The sequence below is a fragment of the Pteronotus mesoamericanus genome, unplaced genomic scaffold, assembly GCF_021234165.1.
Source record: "Pteronotus mesoamericanus isolate MK-2021 breed Mesoamerican mustached bat unplaced genomic scaffold, CSHL_Meso_final scaffold_36, whole genome shotgun sequence".
Classification (NCBI taxonomy): domain Eukaryota; kingdom Metazoa; phylum Chordata; class Mammalia; order Chiroptera; family Mormoopidae; genus Pteronotus; species Pteronotus mesoamericanus.
Window position 1 is genome coordinate 28,367,909 of NW_026555313.1, and position 21,779 is coordinate 28,389,687.

The 21,779-nt window shown below is 40.8% G+C and overlaps 1 protein-coding gene across 1 annotated transcript in view; it reads right to left on the reverse strand.

Moving 5' to 3' along the window:
- CCNY (cyclin Y) overlaps nucleotides 1-18,305 on the reverse strand; it is a 341,523-nt gene extending 323,218 nt beyond the window's left edge. The window contains exon 1 of the mRNA XM_054592502.1: nucleotides 17,959-18,305. Within this exon, the coding sequence (XP_054448477.1) occupies nucleotides 17,959-18,112 (154 nt within the window). The 5' untranslated portion in view covers nucleotides 18,113-18,305. The remainder of the gene's footprint in view (nucleotides 1-17,958) is intronic.
- Nucleotides 18,306-21,779: the final 3,474 nt, after the last annotated feature.

Sequence of the window (21,779 nt, forward strand, 5' to 3'; positions counted from 1 at the left end):
ACATTTCTCAGACAACATTTGCCTACTGAATTCCATGAATTCCATTTTTTTCCTCCATCTTCTTCCATGTGATTGGAAAGAATACATTCTAGAAGCATTTCCACATAGTGAATTTACCACTTGCTAGAAATGTCAGTTTAAAAGAAAAGGGACTTTTAAGCTTGTCTAGTTCCTTACAATATCAGCATTCTGCTTACATGTCCTCTTTATCTAGTGAGAATTCCAAACTAACGAACTGTCACCACTTTTGAACTCTGGGGGGAAAAAAATAATAAAGAAGCTTTGTAATCAGTTTTTCAGTCACAGCCACCTCACATACTGATCCCATACAACCGCATTGTCATTTTCAAATAAAAATGGTAATGAAAGACATACATTTAGACAGAATTCAATGGAATAAAACAAATGAAATGAAGACTTAACGTGTCATATTCCAAGTACCTTATAATAATATCTCAAAATCAGATAAATTATTTACACATTTAGGAACAAACAACATGACTAACCTAGATCTCAGTGGTCACTCCCACCATGGCTGGCTACATTGAAACACTAAATTGTATAATGAGAAATGGCTCATTTGCTGAGCTGAATACATTCAAAAGGAACACTGGTCTTTATTAAACAAATATGATTTCAAGTTTATTAAAAAAAAAAAACCCTTTATAAATAAAACCAAAGTAATTAGCTACCTGTTCACTAAAAGAGGTTCTGTAAGAGCATCTAGTACTAAGCACTTTTGCTCATCTTGTTCCAATGGTTTAGTATGCTTAAAATGAAAATACTTAAACATCCTGTAATCATAACTTTTTGTTTCAAACTTGCATTCCTGGTTCCCACAAACTGCTAAGTACCTCCTATGTAAATAGTCAAAACTGTACTTTGCCGTATTTTGTGTAAACAGAATTTCTAGATTGCGTGCTTTTCAAAAGCATCTGGAAGGACCAAAGAATATATTTGACTTGGGTAAGGCTAGGCCTTCTATGAAAGAATTCTTACTTCATTGAAATAGGCATATACTAGGCTTGGTAAAATTTCAGATTCACTCTAAAAACAATACTTAAGGTCACTTTTGAGAACCCCAGGATACAAAAAGTAAAAAGAGAAAAAAACCAAGGTCTGGCTGCTTCTGCATGGTCTGCATTGATCTGAACAGCTATCTTCCATGTCACTTCCAGATGTGCCATATCAGCAAGGAGAGGCTCTAGACACAGAGCAGACTAGCAGTGGTCAGAAGGGAGGGGAATTAAAGGACTGGCTAAAAGAGGTGAAGGCATTAAGAAATACAAATTGGGAGATTAACAGCTGAAGGAGACAACCACAGACAGTAGGTTCCTGGAAGTCTTGAAGAGACTGCCTAAGGTCAGACAGGGTCAACATGCGACATCATCAGAAGCAGATCCAAAAAGGAAAAGTAGCGGCCTCCTATCATAAAAGTACATACCACAAAGTCAGGAAACCAAGACAGATCAATTTAAGAAGCAGAAGCAAAAAAGAAGACTCTTACAAATAATAGGAAAATGAAGAAACAACCCCCAAGTGAAGGGAAAGGAGGAATTCCCCACAAAGAGAACTAAATGAAATAGAGGCAAGTAAACTATCAGATACAGAGTTCCAAACAACGGTTCTGAGGAAGCTCACTGAGATCAGAGAAAATTACAAAAAAGTACAGAGAAACTATGAGGAACTTACGGCAAACTATATCAGCATGAAAAAGGACATAAAAGCTATCAATAACAGACAGGGGGAAATGAAGAATACAATTACTGAACTGAAGAACACAGGAGAAGGAATCAAAAGCAGGCTAGGTGAAGCTGAGGATTGAATCAGTGAGCTGGAGGACAAGGTAGAAAAAAGCTCCCAGAAAGACCAAGACTATGAAAAAAGACTCAGAAAAAAAGAAGAGGCATTTACGGAAATGTAGGACAACCTGAAACGTAGTAATAGCCATACAATAGGGATACCAGAAGGAGAAGAGGAGGAGGAAGGGATAGAAAATCTGTTTGAAAAAGAAATGATGGAAAACTTCCCTAATTGGAGGAGAGAAGTCACACAAGTAACATATAAGGGAGCCATGATAGGGCTAGCAGCTGACTTCTCGACAGAAACACTACAAGCCAGAAAGGAATGGCAAGAAATAGTCCAAATAATGAAAAGCAAAGGCCTGCAACCAAGATTGCTCTACCCAGCAAGGCTCTCAATTAAAATGGAAGGCAAAATAAGGAGTTTCCCAGACAAAAGAAAGCTAAAAGAATACACCTCCACCAAACCAGCACTGCAAAATATGCTAAAGGGACGGCTTTAAGCAGATGAAGAAAGAGTCTATGAATACCCAGTTCCTTTCACAGTCACCAATACTTGACATTACCAATATTTTTAATACTTATTAATCTGATTGTGACAATGATGTTATTTTAATTATCACCTTATTATTTGTTGAAACTAAACTTGTTTTAGTATATTTCTTGCCTATTTCTATTATTTTTAAAAAGCTTTAAATGACTTTTTGGAATTCTTAACCCATTTTTTGATTAAATGCTTGTAGAATTTTTTCCCTAAAAAAGCAAAAAAGAAACTATTAACCCTTTTTTAGATGTGTTGCAAATACTTTCCTATTCTATTACTTGTCCTTTAACTTTCTTTCTATGTATATTACTGTATAGTCTTAAATGTTTAATATAGTCATATTGTCAATATTTTACTTTATAGCTTCTGGGTTTGAATATTTTAGTTCAGGGTAAGAAAAATATTAGTTTGCATTTTCTAGTAAAACTCCTTAGATTTTACATATTGATTTTTCACTCACCTGAATATTTTTTGTATAATGTGTGAAATAGGGCTCTATATTTGTTTTATTTCAAGTAATAGTGGTCCATGCACCTTATCTGTTGAATAAACCTTATTTCACCCATTGATTTGAAATATCAATTTAATCATGTATTACATTGTTAGACAGATACATACGTTTGTTTCTGGAATGCTCATTTTATTCCATTGATCTACTTGATTATTTCTGTGCTGGTCTCATGTTGTTTTAATTGCTGAGTGTTTATAAGGGATTTAAATTTTTTAGTATTTTATAATGGATTTTGACATTTAAAAAAAATAAGTAAAATCAGTCTGCATTTAAAAAAAGAAAAAGAAAGAAGGAACTCCTACCTTCTGCAACAACATGATGGAACTGGAGAATATTATGCTAAGTGAAATAAGCCAGTTGGTGAAAGACAAATACCTTTTGATGTCACCTCTAAGTGGGCACTATTCAAGAAAATAAACTAATGAACAAGGTAAACCACAGGCCTGGAAACATGGAGCAGACTCAAAGTGACCAGAGCGGGTGGGGAAGGAGGACAATGGTGGAAAAAAGGAGAAGGGACTAGACAAAGAACATGTATGAATGACCCATGGACATGGACAAACAGAGTGGGAATTGACTGTGGGAGACGGGGGTGGGGTGGAGTGGTTGGAGGAGGGTAAAAGGGGAAAAAGTGAGACAACTGTAATAGAATAAACATGATTTTAAAATAAAAAAATTTTTTAAAGTAGTACAGATTGGCAGTTACAAAATAGTCATTGGGATGCAGAGTACAACATAGGGAATATAGTCAATATTGTTAAAACCATGTTTGGTGCCAGGTGGGTACTAGAAATAATCTAGTGGGGGACCACTTTAAAGTACGTGATGTCTAAACACTATGCTGTACACCTGAAACCAATACAAAATAATATCAAAAGTAAACTGTAATTCAAAACTAAAAATCATTACAATAAAATGAGGGGAGACTCATTCTCATAATTCCACAGACAGCCACAGGAATAGTCATAGCAACAACCCCTTGGTCTTCCCATCTTTCTACCACAGCCCTTTTTAATTCTGGAGTAGTATAGCACAGCAGCCAAATTTCCCTCTATGCTCTACACTTTGCGTGTTGAAAACTGCCTCTCAAATGAATGAATAGCTGTAGTTTTATATTGGGTTAGCCAAATAAATACATATGGTTTTCTCCATAAAATAAAAGACACATTTTTCATTTTCAACAAAAACTTTATTGAATTGGATATTTTGAGTTTGTCAGCTGTCCCCTGTGTGGTATGACAGTGACTGTTCTCAATGTCTCAATTTGATCACTATCAAATTCAAAGGTCTACTTGACCAAAGAGCACCGTCCAGTGAGAAATCTCCAGCACAAAACTTCGCAAACCACTTTTGACACTTTCAATCATGGCACCTTCACCATAACTGAACAAATCTTTTTGGCATTTCACTTGCATTTTTACCTTTCTTAAAATAATAAAGCGCAATATGCCAAAAATGTACTATATTTTCTTTCATCTTCAATATTGTTTTAATAATTTACCAATTTTGATGTTTTTTTAAAATACACACTGATATGACAGCTGTCACAATACAATCTAACAAAATTGTTTCAAATAACGTTAAAGACACCAAAGCATGATCAGAGCCATCTTATGGAAAAAAAAAAATGTTTTAACTAACCCAGTAGTAACATTTCCTAACAAGTATGTTGGACATGGGCAGAGCAGGAGTTGACAACATACTTTCAATCCTCTGGCTTTAAAAATATCTTCAACTTCAAGAATAATTTCCCTTTGTATTTTATAAATATGTTTACATTTAAGGGACTGCTATCTTGGTTCAAATATTCTTAGAGGCAATGTTTAATTGTCAGGAATGCAGCAGTACATTTTTTGGAGCTTTCTTCACCTAGGCAAGTTACAAACCAAGATTTGAATTTCTAAACCTGAATTTCCAGAAACCATATTACCAGTTCCTTACTCCAGCAGCAGTGTGCTCAGGAAAGAAATTGACTCTTTAAATCAAATAATTTAAATGCATTCATCCCTAAATATTTTTTCCTTAAGAAGTGTAACAATGCAACACAGATACAACACACACTGAGGAGTATTTTTCCTCCTAAAGGTTTCTATTAAGGCTAGCCAAGTAGCTCACTGGGTTAAAGTGTGGTCTCACTGCATCAAGGTTGTGGGTTCAATCCCCACTAGGGCATGTGTAAGAATCAATGTGGAGAATAAATGGGTGGAGCAACAAATCAATGTTTCCCTTTTTCTTTTCCTTTCTCTCTTTTTCTCTCCACCCCACTCTTTCTCTCCCTTTTTCTTCCCCCCATTCTTCTCTCTCTGTCTTTTTTTCCTCCCTACTCTTCCCTGTCTCTCATTCTCCCTTCCTCCCTCTCTCTCCCCCCTCCTCACTCTTTAAAAATCAATAAATAAAAAATAAAATAAGGATGTCCTTGGAAACCAGACCCCTAAATCAAATATCCATTCTGTTCACTGCCTGCCTCAGGAGGCCAGGTCATCAGGACGAAGGTAATGAGAGATTTCAAGAAGTCCACCAAAATGCAAAATTGCTGAGCACTCAAACCATGCCAAAGCTATAGTCAGAAAACATAGTTCAGAGCTTTATAAACTGTATCAGGCATTCCATTTTCATACGTATCAGAACAGACTCTAAAAAGTAAAGTCCTCGGTGAGTACTAATAAAATAAGATAACCCACACAATAAAGTAGCTGATTTTAAAACTGAAGTTAAAAAATAAAAAATAAAACTGCTGGTTAAAAAAAGAAAAATATACCACACTTTTCAGTATGTTATACCAAAAAGAAAAAAGAGAGAGAAAGACAAATAAAAAGGTGTGAGGGAAGAAAATTAAGTGATTATTGAATTTGAGTAAAGAAATCATATGGCTTTCTGGTGCTGATAGAAACCATACTGCCATCTGTTGTTTGAATTGCAAGCAATGTCTTTTCTGTCAATAACACGACTAGGAGCACCATCTTAGAACAGGACACTAATTCTAATAAATATAAATGAGTACTGCAACCCTGTGCAAAACTAGTGCAGGAGGGCATCACTTACATCAAGCCTGAAGCTAATGGTGGGTGCACACTGGAACTGAGGAGCCTAGAGTCTGTGATGTCCAACCGTGAGGCCTTGAATGTGTGAAAGCGGCAAAGATAGCAGAACCATTGGGAAGTTACTCTAAGTTCTCCTTGAACTCTACAGCCTGTAGCTAAATGGTTCTAAAGAGATATAGAGAGTTGTCCCCCTGAAGAAATTATATTTGGCAACACCTGGAGACATTTTTTGATGGTCATGATTGGGGTGGGAGATGGTGCTGGAATCTAAACATCCTATGATAGACAGGGTAGCCCTCACTACCACCAACAAAGAATTGTCCAGCCCAAACCCTGCTGTAGCTCCATTAAGGACTCCTGTTTTATTGAAGGTGTCCCTGAATTTCATATGAAGAAACCAGACTCAGTAAACATATACTTTCACATGTGAACATGGCTCATAAAGACAAAAAACCCATTTACAAAAATTAGTTTGGGGAATAGGAAATTAAAGGGTATGGTGAATTTACAGACTGTCCTCTACTAGTCATCATTATTATAATTTTCACACCATGTTTCAAACTGAGTAAATTAAAGCCAGACACAGATGGGAGGGGAGAAAGCACTCACTCAATACCTTGACTGTCAATCTTCCATGTCCAAAGTGAAGGAACACACAGATCTAGTCTGAGGTCACAGTAAACTGGTGGCAAGGATGAGGCTGAACAGAGCCATGCTTAAGTAGAGGTAGCAGGCTGTCATCCAAGCGCATTCGTCTACACAATCTCTTCTCTCTGACTTTTACTTCAACCAAAACTCCTTCCCACAACCCCCTTCACTTTTTCCTCATACAAATACCCTGGGCACAAAAGTAAACTTAATTTTCAAAAAACCCAAATTATGCTTCAACAAACATTCCTCCCTGAATGTTATTAGTTAAATGAGAAGATAATGTGCATCTCGTTGTCTAGTCTCTGGTGTCATGGCAGAAGTCCACAGAGCCTCTGCCAGCAAACCATCGCCATCAACTCTGAAAATCATTGCCATGCTTGGTGTCCAGCCCAAATCACTGTCAGGGATGCAGAGACACCCAAACTTCACCAAAGGTAACAGCAGCCCATCCACTTATGAATGCCCATTTTTCACCTCCTGGGACCTTGCCTGGCTTTCACAATGTGTGCCTTTGGGCATTCGAGGCTTCCCTGACTCATCCCAACCAGCAACACTGCCACAGCTCCCAAGGTTCACAGCCTCCTCTTCCAGAGGCTATCAAAATGAGCTACCACACAGTATTCCTCCTGCTGCAGAAGAGAACTCTGCAAACAGCCAACTGTGTTTGCAGAGCATGTGCAGTGCTTAGAGACATGTGGCCAACCAGAAATAACCATTTCCCACAGAAGCAAATGGTTTGCAAAGCAAGAACATGTGCCCTGCCACTTAAATTTACCCCTGTGTAGCTAACACTTAAAATCACACTTTTGAATACTGGCTTTGCTAAGCTTACTCCAGATTTCCTACACAATAATAAGAAATAGAAAATCAGGTTCATTTTATAGAAAAGAGCCAAATACATGCTAAAATCACAGGGATTAACAAATTAGATCTTTTCAGTAACATTAACTATAGTTTTCAGAAGACAGAAGGCAACCTGTAATACTATTATCGATTTACCAATACTATTTACCAATGCTTTCCAAGCAAAGGACTAACAAAAAACTACGCATTACAACTCATCACCTACACACAGCTTAAGGAAAAAAAGACTGTGAAAAAATGAGGTTAGCCACATAAACCAACAAAAGTAATACTCACTGTAAATGAATGTAATTCTTGTGAGTTTGAAATTTTTCAAACTGGATTAAACATAGCATCACGACTTTGTTTCTCATTCTAGAATTTGGCAGGGTATACAAGGAATCCTCAAATCTGGACTTGTAAGCAACGATACAAAGTCTAGATCCACATCAAAAAAAAAAAAACAGTAAATTATGATAATACTTAATGGAATAGCTGTAATCAACTAATACCCTGAAAGAGACATAGGTTCATTAATGGACACATTCCTAAATTCAGGGAGTAAAGTCTTTTCTTAGGAGGCAAAGGAGAGACCTCCTCTCAATTAATTAATACTCAAATGAATACTCAATTTGCAAAGTGAGACAGGAGTTTACCAAATATAATCAAAGTATCTTTAATAACTTCTTTTTCTCCTTTTGTCCATCAAGAACAGAAGCATCCACTCACAGGAAAGAACTTACTCATAAAATATTTTTAACCCAACATTCAGTTTTGTAACATATTACAAAGTACATACGTATTACATATGGCCAGCTACCTCTGCTGTATTACATACCTGGACCCTGAAAAGATTCATTTGATATGAACCCCAAGAAGGAATTTATCTGTTAAGATGAATTCCCCATGGTCAATGATGGGCCCAAATTTTATGACTAATATAAGCCTAGCAATCATTTGCTGACAAGGGCTCCTCACAGACCCTGTACACTACAAAGAACCTCAGACTGAACTCTCTTTCCACATTATGCCCCACTTGTTTATTCCATCTGAGTCAACCACTGCAGGGAAGCCCTTGTTTCCTCTTTCTACCAATGGACTGAGACGTGCCCCATCCAATCAGAAATGTACAATCTGGATACCTTGTTTATATGATATGGACTTAATTGATAACCTGGGCAGAACTTTCTCTATGAAAGGTAGCCTCCTCTTTGTCTTGGTGAAACACAGTTTAAGCACTATCTGTTTTAGTGTCTCCAAGGCGTCAGCTTATAAATGCTTATAATTCTTTATTATAGTGTAAAATTAATTTTGGTTTAAACACATGAACTCCCATGCAGAGTGTCTCCTATTCTTCCTCAAAGGTCTATAATCATAGTCCAGAATAGAAGTGACTTGCATTTTACTGTCCAACTAAAATTTCTGCAAGGCTCACAAAGCTAACAGGTAAAGACGTAATTTCAATTACTAACAATTATCTTTAGTGCAGTCCAGCTGTATTTCTCTCAGGACTAGGAGCTAGCTGAAGGTCTAGATGCTGGTACATCTCCACTGAGCATCAGAGCCCTACCAAAGTAAGTTCTGCTCTGTGGGGAGGGCCCCTGCACAGCTGGCTGTTCCTCCACAACCAGTGCATGCACTGAATCAGCCTGGGCATAAATCCAACAGCAATCAAGGTTCAACTACAAGAGAAGGGTGTACGCAGCCCACCCAAGGTGGGTGGGGCAGAGCCATGTACCTGGAGTGCCCAGCTTGGGCGATCAGAGAGGCTTGTGCCAGTGGATCCTATAGAACACTCGCTACACTAGGCCATTCTAAAAAGCCTGGGAGATGTAGAGGCTTTGCCTAATACATAGAAACAAACACAGAGAGTGTGCCAAAATTAGGAGACAAAGAAACATGGCCCAAATAAAAGAACCGAACAAAATTCCAGAAAAATAACTAAATAAAATGGAGACAAGCAACCTACTAGATGCAGAATTCAAAACACTGGATATAAGGTTGCTCAGTGAACTTAATGAGAACCTCAACAATATAAAATAAGACTAGTCAGAAATGAAGGATACACTAACTGAAAAAAAAAATCCCCCCCCCAAAAAAATGAGGATATTGTAAGGAGCCTCTTGGACAACTTCAAGCATACGGACATTCACATCATGGGGGGCAATTAGTTAAGTTAGTTATCTACAAGGGAGCTTCCATTAGACTGTCAGCTGATTTCTCAAAAGAAACTCTGCAGACCAGAAGGGGTTGGCGAGAAATATTCAAGTGATGAGAAGCAAGGACCTACAACCAAGGTCACTCAACCCAACAAAGCTATCACTTAGAATTAAAAGACATATAAAGACCTTCCCAGAAAAAAGAAAGCTAAAGGTCATCACCACCAAACGAAATGTTGAAGGGTATTTTTTAAGAAAAAGAGGAAAAATAAAAGATAAAGAATATGAACAATAAAATGGCAATCAACAATTGAATCTAAAAAACAGAATAAACAAGCAGAACAGAAACAGACTCATAGATACAAAACATTTTGACAGATGCCAGATGGGATAGGTCTTGGGATAGGTGAACAAGGTGAGGGGGTTAGGAAGTACACATTGATTGTTACAGAATAGTCATGGCGATGTAAAGGACAGCATAGAGAATATAGTCAATAATATTCTAATAATTATGTATGGTGTCGGCTGGGTACAAGATTTATTGGGATGATCAATGAGGAAGTTATGTAATATCTGATCATTTGGGTGTACACCTGGAACTAATATAATAATGTATATCAACTGTAATTAAAAGATAAAAAAAAAAACAAAAGAAGAGGAGCAGTATGTTAGAAAGAGGAGCAGTATTTCTATTTCAAATTCTACGGCCAGCAAGCTTCCCATTCCAAGGACACACAGTCTGTAGAACCCATCCCACCCAGCCCTGGAATTCCACTTATCCTCTAGTACTACCTTGAATACTTGACATTGTTATTAAGATGAGCCCCTCCAGCTGCTGGCTGCTAAGGGCAGTTCAAACACAGTTTGTTTTAGATCTTGGAACAAGCTTCATATTTAATACAAGGAAATTCACATGAGTGCTATATTCATATCCACATATGCTCATCTGGTACTTTTCAGTTAATTCAGCACTTTAGTCTCATTCAATCCTCATTTTAGGTACCTCAGGCATAAGGCAAGTGATATTTTTAAGGAGTTATTAAGCAGAGACAACAGAGAGGCCCGGAGGGACAATAAAGGTGGAGCCACATCTGGAATGCAGATCTCCTGATTACAGGATCCCATTCTTTGCCCTACACTAACTTCTTGAGCTAGAGGCACATTGCTAAACCCCCTGGGAAGATCTCTCCCTGAATTTCCCCCCCTTTAGTTCCTCCCTCATTCTTCAGAAAACAGAATAAAGCACAGAGAGGAAATGGCCTCCTCACCAAGACTTCCACCAACAAACTACTCAACATTTCAAGATGATGCAAAATGCTGCAGGAAAAGTGAACTTTCTGCCTCCTTCTCCTGAAGGTGTGAGAGGAACTGATACCAACTCTCAGTGCCATGAACTTACCCTGGTTACCTAAATGTTGAATCATGAAAAGATTTGGACTTTGAAGGGTTACAAGTATGACACTATCAACAGTTCTCTTGTGAAAGATACCAAACACTGCTTCTTTTAAAGTAAGCCCAGCATGACACACATGGAGCTGAAATCTCTGGCCCTGTGTGATAAAAACAGGGTTTCAAAGCTACTCACATGCCATGCCCTCTTGTTATTTTCTTTCTTTTGGTTCTGTCCTTTCCTGGATAGGAATGGATTTGATCTTTGTGTTAGGTTCATCTAGCCAAACATGCAAAAGCAATTTATCTCCTAAAGATTATACCGACAATTAGCTTTGTAGAAAAGGGTGAGAAAAATCTACTCTTCCACAAAATTATTGAAACTTCACTCCTCTAAAGAAGCAGGGAGAAGTGTAAAAATCCTAATCATAAAGTATTGCTATCCAAAAGCATACAGGCAATGACTGGATCTCTGAAAACAAAGAAGGCATGGGCCAGGCACCAGGAAGGTCAAATTCTAAACACAGATCATTCCCTAATTAGCTGTCACAGGGCAACTGAGGTGTGGAGCTCTAGCACGTGATGGGAGATTCAACCTCAACTTTGTCACTAATTATCTGTGGAAATAAGCAAATTTCTTACCCCTTAAGTTAAGGCTCAATTTCTTCTCCTGTAATATGGGGAGATTTAAAAAGATACTAATACAGGTCAGTAATTAGAGTTCTCAGCCCAATGTTAGCATGCAGCAAGTTTTACTACCCTTGCCCACGTTCTGCATGACCTGGGCAAGAGACTGTACCTCTCCAAGACTTAGTTTTCTTATCTGTAAAATAAGAGTATGATTCTCAATTAGAGAAGAAAATAGGATCAATCAGTAGAGTGGAGGTCACACAGCCATCAGCGTGCTTTGAAGAACGGCTCTCTCAGCACACCTGTACACTGCTCACTCTACACTGATAACATGCAGTCAGCCCATGCTCAGTGTCTTCACAATTATCCAGGCAGTGTGCTAATAAATCTCAGTCTGAAATGAAACTCCACAGGTATGGTGTTGACCATCAGGCTGGAAATATTAAACTGGGACTGACATTCAAGAAAAAGAATGCTGAAGAGATGCAGTTAAGTTTGCAGACACTCAAAAAACCCAGAGCAGTAATTCAGAATAATACAATAGATACTTTGATTTTAAACTGCACCTTTGTCTTCTCTCCCTGCCCTCCCCATAACCCCCCCCCTTTTAACAGTGCACTTTTTCTGGTTATCCTTTCTATACCTACCTCGGATGAGCTAGGATGGGTCTCTTAGGCTTTGAGCTTCTCTGGATATGGGAAGTTCAAACACCACTTGATGTGTAAACACGTTTCACGTTTAATGCAAGAAAATCGACATGAATGGCTATGTTCATAACTGCGTATGTTCACCTAGTACTTTTTGATTTATTAAAGCATTTTAGCCTTGTTTCGATCCCTAAGAATATAAGGCACAGCTAATGCCATTCACCTTAGGAGGCAAGGAAAAAAGACTAAATAGCACATTTCTAAACAGAATTCCATTAACCCCAGTTTCCTTTCAATTTGCATGGTTTTTTTTCTTTTAATTATACTTTAAAATCTTTCTTATGTTTCATTTTCAGTTCATCCTATCTGCTACCTCTCAGGAGAAAATGCACACAGAACCAAAAAGTTTCACATCACTCTTTCATGATTACAAGTTGTTGTCATTCTCTACTCCCACCTCCTTCCTCTAACCCAATCAAATACACATGATGATGCTCTGGCTCTGATGTTCTTATGAAGCTGGCTTCACTCATTCATTCAACAAATATTTATAGAGTGTCATGGAGATAACAGGCACTATGCTAGGTACATGGATTACATCAATGAACAAAACAAAAAAAGTTCTCCATGGAACTTCAATGAGTAGAAATAGTTACTATTACATATGTGTACACTTGTACAGCATGTTATAGGTGACAGAAAATACAGAAGCATTACGGCAAAGAACGTATTCTAGGATTGCTGATGGGGTGGCAGGAAAGATGTTGAATGTGGTAAAAAGGAAGGACTCACTGAAAAGGTGAGACTTGAACAAAGACTGAAGACAGCGAGGATGTTAGCCAAGAGAATACAAAAAGAGCACTCCAGGCAGAGGGACAGAGCAAAGGCCCTGGGGAAAAAGTACATCTGACATGTTCAAGGAACAGCACTGAAGCACTGAACGAGCCCAATGTGCAATGTGGCTGGAATGAGCTAGTGAGTGAGTGACTGAGGAAGGCAGGCAGATCACAAAGGGCTTTAGTGCCCAGTGTAAGGCTTCAACTGTAAAAGTCCACTGTAAAGCTTTTTTTCCAATGAAATAAGGAGTCACTGCAATTTTTGAGCAGGGGAGTGATGTGTTAAATTTTAAAAAAGATCTCACCACATCTGCTTTGTTGAGAACAGACTGTAGTGGGCAAGGGTGGAAGCAGGGAGACCAGTCAAGCTACTTAACATAAGAGCAGCAGGAAAGGTATTAAGAAGCGATCAGATTCTGGCCCTGACCGATGTGGCTCAGTTGGTTGGAGCATTGTCCTGTACACCAAAAAGGTTACGGGTTCAATCCCCGGTCAGGGCACATACCTAGATTGTGGGTTCCATCCCTGGTCCAGGTGCATAGGATCCCAGTTCTGGGCACATATGGGAGGCATCCAACCTATGTTTCTCTCTAAAAGCAATGAAAAAATGTCTTAAGGTGAGAATAAAAAAAAAGTGATCCGATTCTAGATATATTTTGATGGTAGAGAGTCACACTTTCCTAGCAGATTGGATATGGGATGAGGGAAGATATTATATTATCAAGGATGACAGCTGACCTACAAAGGATGAAGGTCCCATCAATCATTCTGAGGCCTAACTCCCCAAGTGACACTATGATACAGATGTTACAAGTGTCCTGCTTTATTTGGTCTCATGGAATTTTAAACCCTCTTTGATCCATCCCTCTTTGATCCATCCCTCTTTCTCCTCCCATAGAAATAAACTATTCAGCGAAATCCAATCTGTTGCAGATGGACAAAAGTTCCTTCTCAGATGCAACTACAAAGACAGCCTATCCCAGAAGGGAACCCCAGACTAGCTAATGTGTTTGATGGCTAGTCAACCAACAAGGGGAAGTTTTCATTGGTCATTCACTGGCTGTATGACTTTGGACACATCTTTTCTCCTCTCTCTGCCTCACATCTTTGTCTTAAAGTAACGATAGTATTACCCATAGGGTTGTTCTGAGTACTAATAAATGAAAAGATGTCAAGCAGTATCTGGCACAGAGTGAGCAATATATAAAGGTTGCAATTATAACCACTACTGTTAAGTGTTTTTGTTATTTCTCAATCTCAGAATTGTTTTATTAGAAATAATGCCTAGGGAGCTGATCAGTCTAATATAAAGTCCAAAAACATGAATAACCTAACGCTAATGTATACTGAGTACAAAGATAAGGCAAGGGGCAGGTAGGTCTAACTGCCCTAACTCAGTCACTGAAATCCTACAGGACAAGGAGTACCCCCTGTGTGTTTGAACAGAAAACACAGGTACATAGCTCATTTCTCCGTTAAAGAAACTCACCTATCACAGAAACATCATAACCATCACTGAACCTTTTCATTCTAGCTGTCTGCAATGTCTTTCTGAGTATAAGAAAGATGGCATTTGAGCATTTCAGCTTTTGCTATATACTATACTTTTGTTACATACTACATTAGAATCAAGAATTGAGATGTAATTTATATGAAATCTGTCCAGAAGGTATACAGCCATGTAATATAAAAATTAGAGACATTCATTGAAGAAGATAAAAGATACAAGAAACATTGTCCACAGGACAATCACACTACAGTCTCTTTCAAAGTAGGCACCTTGGGACCTCACAATTCTCCCACTTGCTATTAACTGCCCCATTGTAGTTTCCTGAGTCTCACTGGCAGTCTGAAATCATTTCCCTTTCAAAGGTGACTTTAGTTTTGGGAAAAGCCAGAAGTAGCACAGCACCATATCTGAGATGTAGTGGGTATAGAGTCACCTGGGTGATTTGATGTTTCGCAAAAAAACTCTGTACAAGATGTGATGCATGAGAGAGCGCATTGTTACAATGAAGCTGCCAATCACCAGTTACCCATAGTTGCAGCCGTCTAAATCATCTCAATAGTTTCCCTGGAGGAATTTTTGAGCTTAATGCAAAATCTGATGCAGGCTCAATGCTCTACTTGCTCAGTCATTTTGAATGCGACAGCCACACAGTACACATGCTAACTCAATGGCATCTACCACCCCCACTGACTAGTACAGAGAAGTTGTCATTGTTCATGCATATGCATTCCAGTCCTCTCTCCTTAGATGCCAGTATACATGGATGTTGTGCGAACCATTCTCATTATATTGACAATGGCTGGACTTTTTTCTAGACAGACCTTGTATAACTGTATTAACTAATGTTGCCCCAATAAAATTTAATTTAAAAAAAGAATTGTGATGTAGTTTTAAAATGTTTACTAATCATCTAACAATATAACTAGTAAGTTAATGTTTCTGTGCATACATATATACTGTATTTTGCTATGTATAAGGCACACTTTATTGTCCAAATTTTCAAGGGGAAATAAGGATACAAATTATACATGGGTAGTACCAATTCCATACCTATATGTTTCAAATTCTTTTATTTTTGCTTATGCATTAAAAGTGTAACTCTACAAAGCAGTAACAATATCCATTTGTAAAATACCCTCGAATACTATCATTGGTTTTGTTTCTAAATATAAATAAACAATTGAATTAAAAAATTAAAACAAAAGATCTTTTTCCTGAAAGTGTAGGCCAAAACCGTGGGTGCATGTTATATACAGAAAAATACAGTATGCATCTTATTCAACTTAAACCTGTTCTCTTCTCCAGCTTCCGACACTGAATGAATTTCTACAGGAAATATCCCTAAATTACAGCAGCAATTCTCAACCCTGGATGCATCTTAGAATCACCTGGAGAGCTCTAAACAAAACGCAAAGGCCCAGTCCTACCTTTCTAGGCTAATGGAAATCAACGTTGAGAACTGCTGGATAGGTAAATCCAGAAGTATTATTTACTAAACCTGGGAAACAAAGAGAAGACTGTTTAAATGTTTCTGGGTTTAAACCAGCATCATCATCGTATGAGCTGGGTTCCGGGGTGAGGACACTACAGGCTAAATTAGAAATCCTCTTAACCTGACCTAGTCTCTTAAACTATCCGGAACCAACAAAACACAAGGTGGTGGTCTTCCAAATGTTTTCTCAAAAGTGAGTGATGACCAAATTTACATCTCCTTCAAATCAAAGAACACACAATACTACTATAGTTTTTCTCTGGCAAAATCCTCCTGAGCCTTACTGCCAAACAGCTGGTTACAATCACTCCCTCCCGCCCCCCTTTCCCCTTCTGTAGTCAATACCAGTAGGCAGCCTGGCTCTAAGAAATGTGAAATCTTCCTTCTGTTTGTATTTTTAAATCCATTATTTAAAACATAAAGCCTCTACCCGATCCTAGTGCACAACATAAAGGAGAAATTATTGCCAAATATTTTTGCCTGTCAACACAGTATAGGACTGGGTAATGGCTTTCTATAACAAACCCATTCACTCATTCATTTCTTTAAAATAAAATACTTATTAAGTCTTTGTTATAAGCTAGACACTTCTTTCAGGGGACAGTGTCCATAGCAGTGATGAAGACATACCTGGTCTTAGTATCCTTCTAGATGCCTCTAAGTGCCTAAATTTTAAAATAAAGTATGGAGGTAGTTCCAAAACATCTAAAGAGGAGGTTAAGATAATGGAAGTCTACAGCAACAACACTAGAAAGGTCACGTGGAACCCTAACTTACCATGCACTTACTGTAACATAAGCCGGATGTTGTTATTAGTCTCTTTGCATGTGGTACAATACTTACTTAACAAAGCTGCTGCCCTAAAGACATGAAATTACTACTTAGAAGAAATTAAAGAATGACAAACAATAAGAACATTCTTTCTTTTAGCTGAGTTGACACGAATGAATTATGACAGGGTTGTGTCAATTCACTCACACAAGAAATTTTTTCAGATTAGCTCAACCATATCGACTGTGGTATTTCTGGGTTAAAAAAGAAAAAAGAAAAATCAAGCCGTCAAAAAAATATATTTCAAACTCCAAATTTCTTGAAGTTGGAAATATCGTAAACTCGAAGCATCAGGCATCAACTACCCATCTGTAGGCATTAAGCAACGTAGCTTATTGACAAAACCATACTACTAAATTAATAAAGATACCAGTAAAATACACTTTACTAGGTGCAGTGATCGGTAGTTTAACTTCCTTTATAAAACACTAGTCCGAACCAAAAGTCACGCAGATCAATCAGGGATTCCTAAGACTGTATTTCGGTCCCAAGCAAAACCGGGGTAAAAACCCAAAGACGTTTCCAAGCCATTCATTCCAGTGATACTCTAAAGAAAAATTTTTCAGCATTCAGGTGGAGCAATTTGACCCCAATCCCTTAAATCCCCCTTTCCCCAAATCCTTTGGTGGGGAGGCCTTTGGTTTTGCTTTCAGCTTTTTAAGGAAATGCTGGTGGGGGACAGCCAAGTGGGATCAATATGTAAGTCTCCGGGGAGCTGACACAGGCCAACCCTGTTCTCCAACACTAGCTAGAGACTAGACCCAAAACGGGGATTCAGATCTCAGTTTCCCCCAAGACCGTGTCAACTCACTTCACTTTACCAAAAAAAAAAAAAAAAAAAAAAAAAAACGAGCGAGCTCAGCCTGGTCGCGAACAGCTTCGTCGTGGCCCAGACCAGACCGTGCCCGAGCCCGCGGCCCTGGGCCGCCCGCGCCCAGCACCGTCCTTTCACGTCTGGGGACCAGGGCTGACCAGGGCCAGCTCCTGTCACCCGGCCTCCCGCCCCTAGCCCGCGGAAGCCGAGCCCAAGTGCGGAGCGGGGCTGTGAGGGTCCCGGCCGGTCCACGCTCACCGTCGATGTTCTCCCGGTCACTGATGTGCTGCAGGTTGCAGCCCGTGTCCTCGCGGCTCAGGTCGGCGTCGGGCCGGTAGGATTCCAGCCGGGAGTGTGCATTCCTCCGGAGCTTGGGGCTGGACGACACACAACACGAGGTAGTGTTCCCCATCGTCGGCGGCCCGGGGCCCGCGGCGCTCGCCGGGCTCCCGGGGCCGGGCGTAGAGCGAGGCCCGCCCGCCGCCGGGGACGGACGGAAGCGCGGTCAGCAGCGGCGGCGGGGCCTCGCCATGGGCGGCGGGCGGGGCGGCAACGGCGGCGGCGACCGGCGGCAGCAGGCGGCACCCTCGGCCTCCGCGCTGGCCTCGCCTGCCCGCGGCGGAGGAGCGCCGGTACCGCGCGACTGCACCGCCGCGCCGGCCTCACCCCGCCGCGGCCATGGCGGGCGCCGGGCAGGCCGCCTCCCCGCGCTTCCCGCTCCGCGCCCGGTCCGGGCGGCGGCCTCTGCAAGAGGTTCCGGTTCAAGCGACAGAGACGCGTGTCCACGCGAGCGGCGGCGAGAGTAGGAGGTGGCGTGAGGACCGGGCAGCGGGGGCAGCGAGAGTGGCGGGGGCGGGCACAGCCCTCGCCTCCGGCGCGGAGAGGCCGGCGCGTGCGGCCCGGAGGAGGCTAGGCGCCTGCCCCACCCCGGCGCCGCCCCTTCCCGCTGCCCTGGAAGCAGATCGCGGCCCGGAGGGCAGCCGGGAGGGCGGTCGGAAGGGCGGTCGGGCTACGGCGACGAGACTGCCGCTCGCGTTCGTAGACCAGACTTCTCTGGTCTCCATCCTCATGTCCACCCCACGCCGGGGGCGAAGGCGAGTGTGGCGGCCCAGGGTGCCCGAAGTTGCGCTGGCCACTCCTGGGCACAGGGCGGGGGCCGTTCTTCGCTTTCTTTAAAGCTTTTAAAAGCCGTTTGATTTGGGAGTTCTCTCTTCAGCGTTGAGCTTTGCGGAGGACTTGGTGGTGGTCCCTGGGCTATTTCAGCGTGGAGTCCACTGCAGCCTTTTGAGTCCTACGGAGGTTGATGAGGTAGAGACAGGTACGTGACAGCAGCCATCCTGTTACCTTTAAAACGCTGCTATTCTGTTTTGCTGGGTTGTCTGAACCCAGACCGCTAAAATGAGGTCAAGGTTAGCTGTCCCCCCGGTACAGAAGTGATCTGCCCACCGGCTTCCAAATAGTCAGGGAAAGGGTTGTGAGGTGAGGCTGGGTGGGAAATGTTTTCGAAAGCAGAACACTGGGTTCAGTGCTCTCAATTTTTAACATAGGAGGAAACTGAGTCCCAGAAAGATGAAGGGACAGGTACTAAAAGAGAACAAAAGAAGTGTAGGAATTGATATTTATCTGGCATCGGCCTGTGTGTACATCTTGCCACAGGCTTTAACACTAATTAGTTTAATTCTTAACATCCACCTTTATTTTTAACCTGTGCTGCCCCTCTTGATAATGTTTATACATTAGATTACATTTTTTTAAGAGCTCCATGATCCAACTATATTTTTGCTAGTTGAGTGTCCTTGCAAATTAAATGGCAGCAAAAGCCCTAATGCTGACAAGATGACCAAAGGAAATTCTGAAGAATGCAACTGGAAAGAGGTAGGGAGGTAGCAACAAGGCAAAATAAGGTTCTTTATTAAGGCAGTCTGACACCCTTGCCTCCCAGGAAACAGGCTGGAACACAACTACAGGTCAATGAGAGTGCACATCCAGATTTTCACGGTTACAGTGCTGTTTTGTAGTTTGGGCACCACAAACACCCAATTACTGAACCATGTGTGTATAACATATTCACTTTAGAGACATTAGATAATTTTTAATTAATCATTAATTACAATTAATGATATGGTTTGAAGGACTTAAGAGAGGAGACCAATGGCACCAAGAAGGAGACCTACAGCGTGGCTGTCTCAAGCTTCCTCTTCCCCAGGGGCACCGGGCAATGTTAACTAGGAACAACGCCTGGAGATGGGAAGATGTGACTAGGGGCCAGGGTAGCCACAGACTCTTGCCAAAAGATGGGACAGCCACTAGTCTACAGGGACTTCTCTCTTCCCCCACCACCCCTACCCACTCTTTGGTATTCCCACTGTATTCCCATTTGAATGCACCTGTTGGGCTTATTCATTAATAAGACTTTCAGTCATTGGGCCTGGGGAAGAAAGATACATACCAAAGCATCACCAGTGATTTACCTGAGTGCCAGCCACCACACCCTTCCACACCACTCTTCCCACACACGTGCACCCACACTTCAGATTTCTCCAGGCAGAGCTGCCTCCTACTTGATACTCAATAACACTTTAGGAAAAGTGGCATGTATTAAACACCTGCTAGAAGCCAGGCATTGTACTAAGAATTTTTTACATCTAAGCCTGTGCTGTTATCTCACATCTTACAAATAAAGACATTTTAATTCCTATAATTAAACCTATTTAAGGTAAGAAATGGCCTAACTGGGAGTGTTGCTCCTTGGTTTAGACTACAGAGTCTATAAGGTCCCCTCTCACTTGCATCCAGCCCAACCTCATGCCCCCACCTCTAGGTATCATGGAACCGGACAGGGGCAGGGAACAGATTGGAATGAAAAGAAAAGAAATCCGAAGTTTTGAGTGGAAAAATAACTCTAGTGTTGCCCTGGCCAAGTGGCTCAGTGAGTTAGAGCATCGTCCTGTGCACCAAAAGGTTGTGGGTTCGATTCCTGGTCAGGACACATACCTAGGTTTCAGGTTCGATCCCCCGCCAGGTCCCTTGCAGGAGGTAGTCTATCGATGTTGCTTTCGCACATCGATGATGTGTGTCTCTCAAACCAATAAAACATATCCTCAGGTGAGGATTTAAAAAAAAAAAAGACTCTAGTGTTGCTTCCACCTCTTCCCTTTTCTGTTCTCTTGCTGAATGAAGCTGTGAGTGACCACTTAGGAAGAGAAGGGAAGGGAGCCTTGTTATTTCTGTGGGGCCTAACCTTTCTGACTAAAGTAAGTAGCCAGTCAACAAGGAGTAGCATTATGCAGAAATTTAGCCACACCATCTCTGATACTTTTATCACTCGGGAATCTAAATGTGGGGACACTTCCTCAGCAGGGTGGATCTAGCCCAGGATTAGGGCTGCAGGGGGAGGGAAGGTGAGCACTACAGTCCAAGGCCCTGTCCTCAAAACATTCAGCTTTCTTACAAAACGTCAGCCTGAATCTAATCAGAACCAATCCTGCTCTTTGAGCAGAAAGAATCATTTTATAATTCTTTTTTTTTCATCTTTCTTTATTCCAGGGTTTAAGAATTTGGTCATTATAAAGAGGTAAATATGGAACTTGTGTGAGCTAGTTAAACCAGCGCTCTTCACAACTTGTAAGCCGTAGTAGCTTTTTCTTTCAATGAAATTTTCAATGGAACCAAAATATTTAAAACATAAGTAGATATTAGTATTAATTTAAATGAGTTATAAGATCTTATAAATACAAATCAGTGAATATAGGCTACATTAGTTGAATTAGGTAGAGCATAAGAATTTTACCCAGATAATCTGTCAGATTGAAAATTCCCAGAAGTGTCCTGGCTGGTATGGCTCAGTGGATTCAGCACCGGCCTGCAAACCCAGGGGTCGCAAGTTCAACTGCACACATATTCGTCCATGAAATATGAATCTGTCATTTCCACAACACCCTGAATCACCTCCTAGAATACAGAAAATACTGACATAGGTTAACCCAGGACCTGGACCTTTGGTCAAAAGAAGGAAAAAAGCTAGTCTAAGGGGAAAAAAAAAGGGGGGGGGGGGAATTGCTCAGAGTGTATCTGCCCCT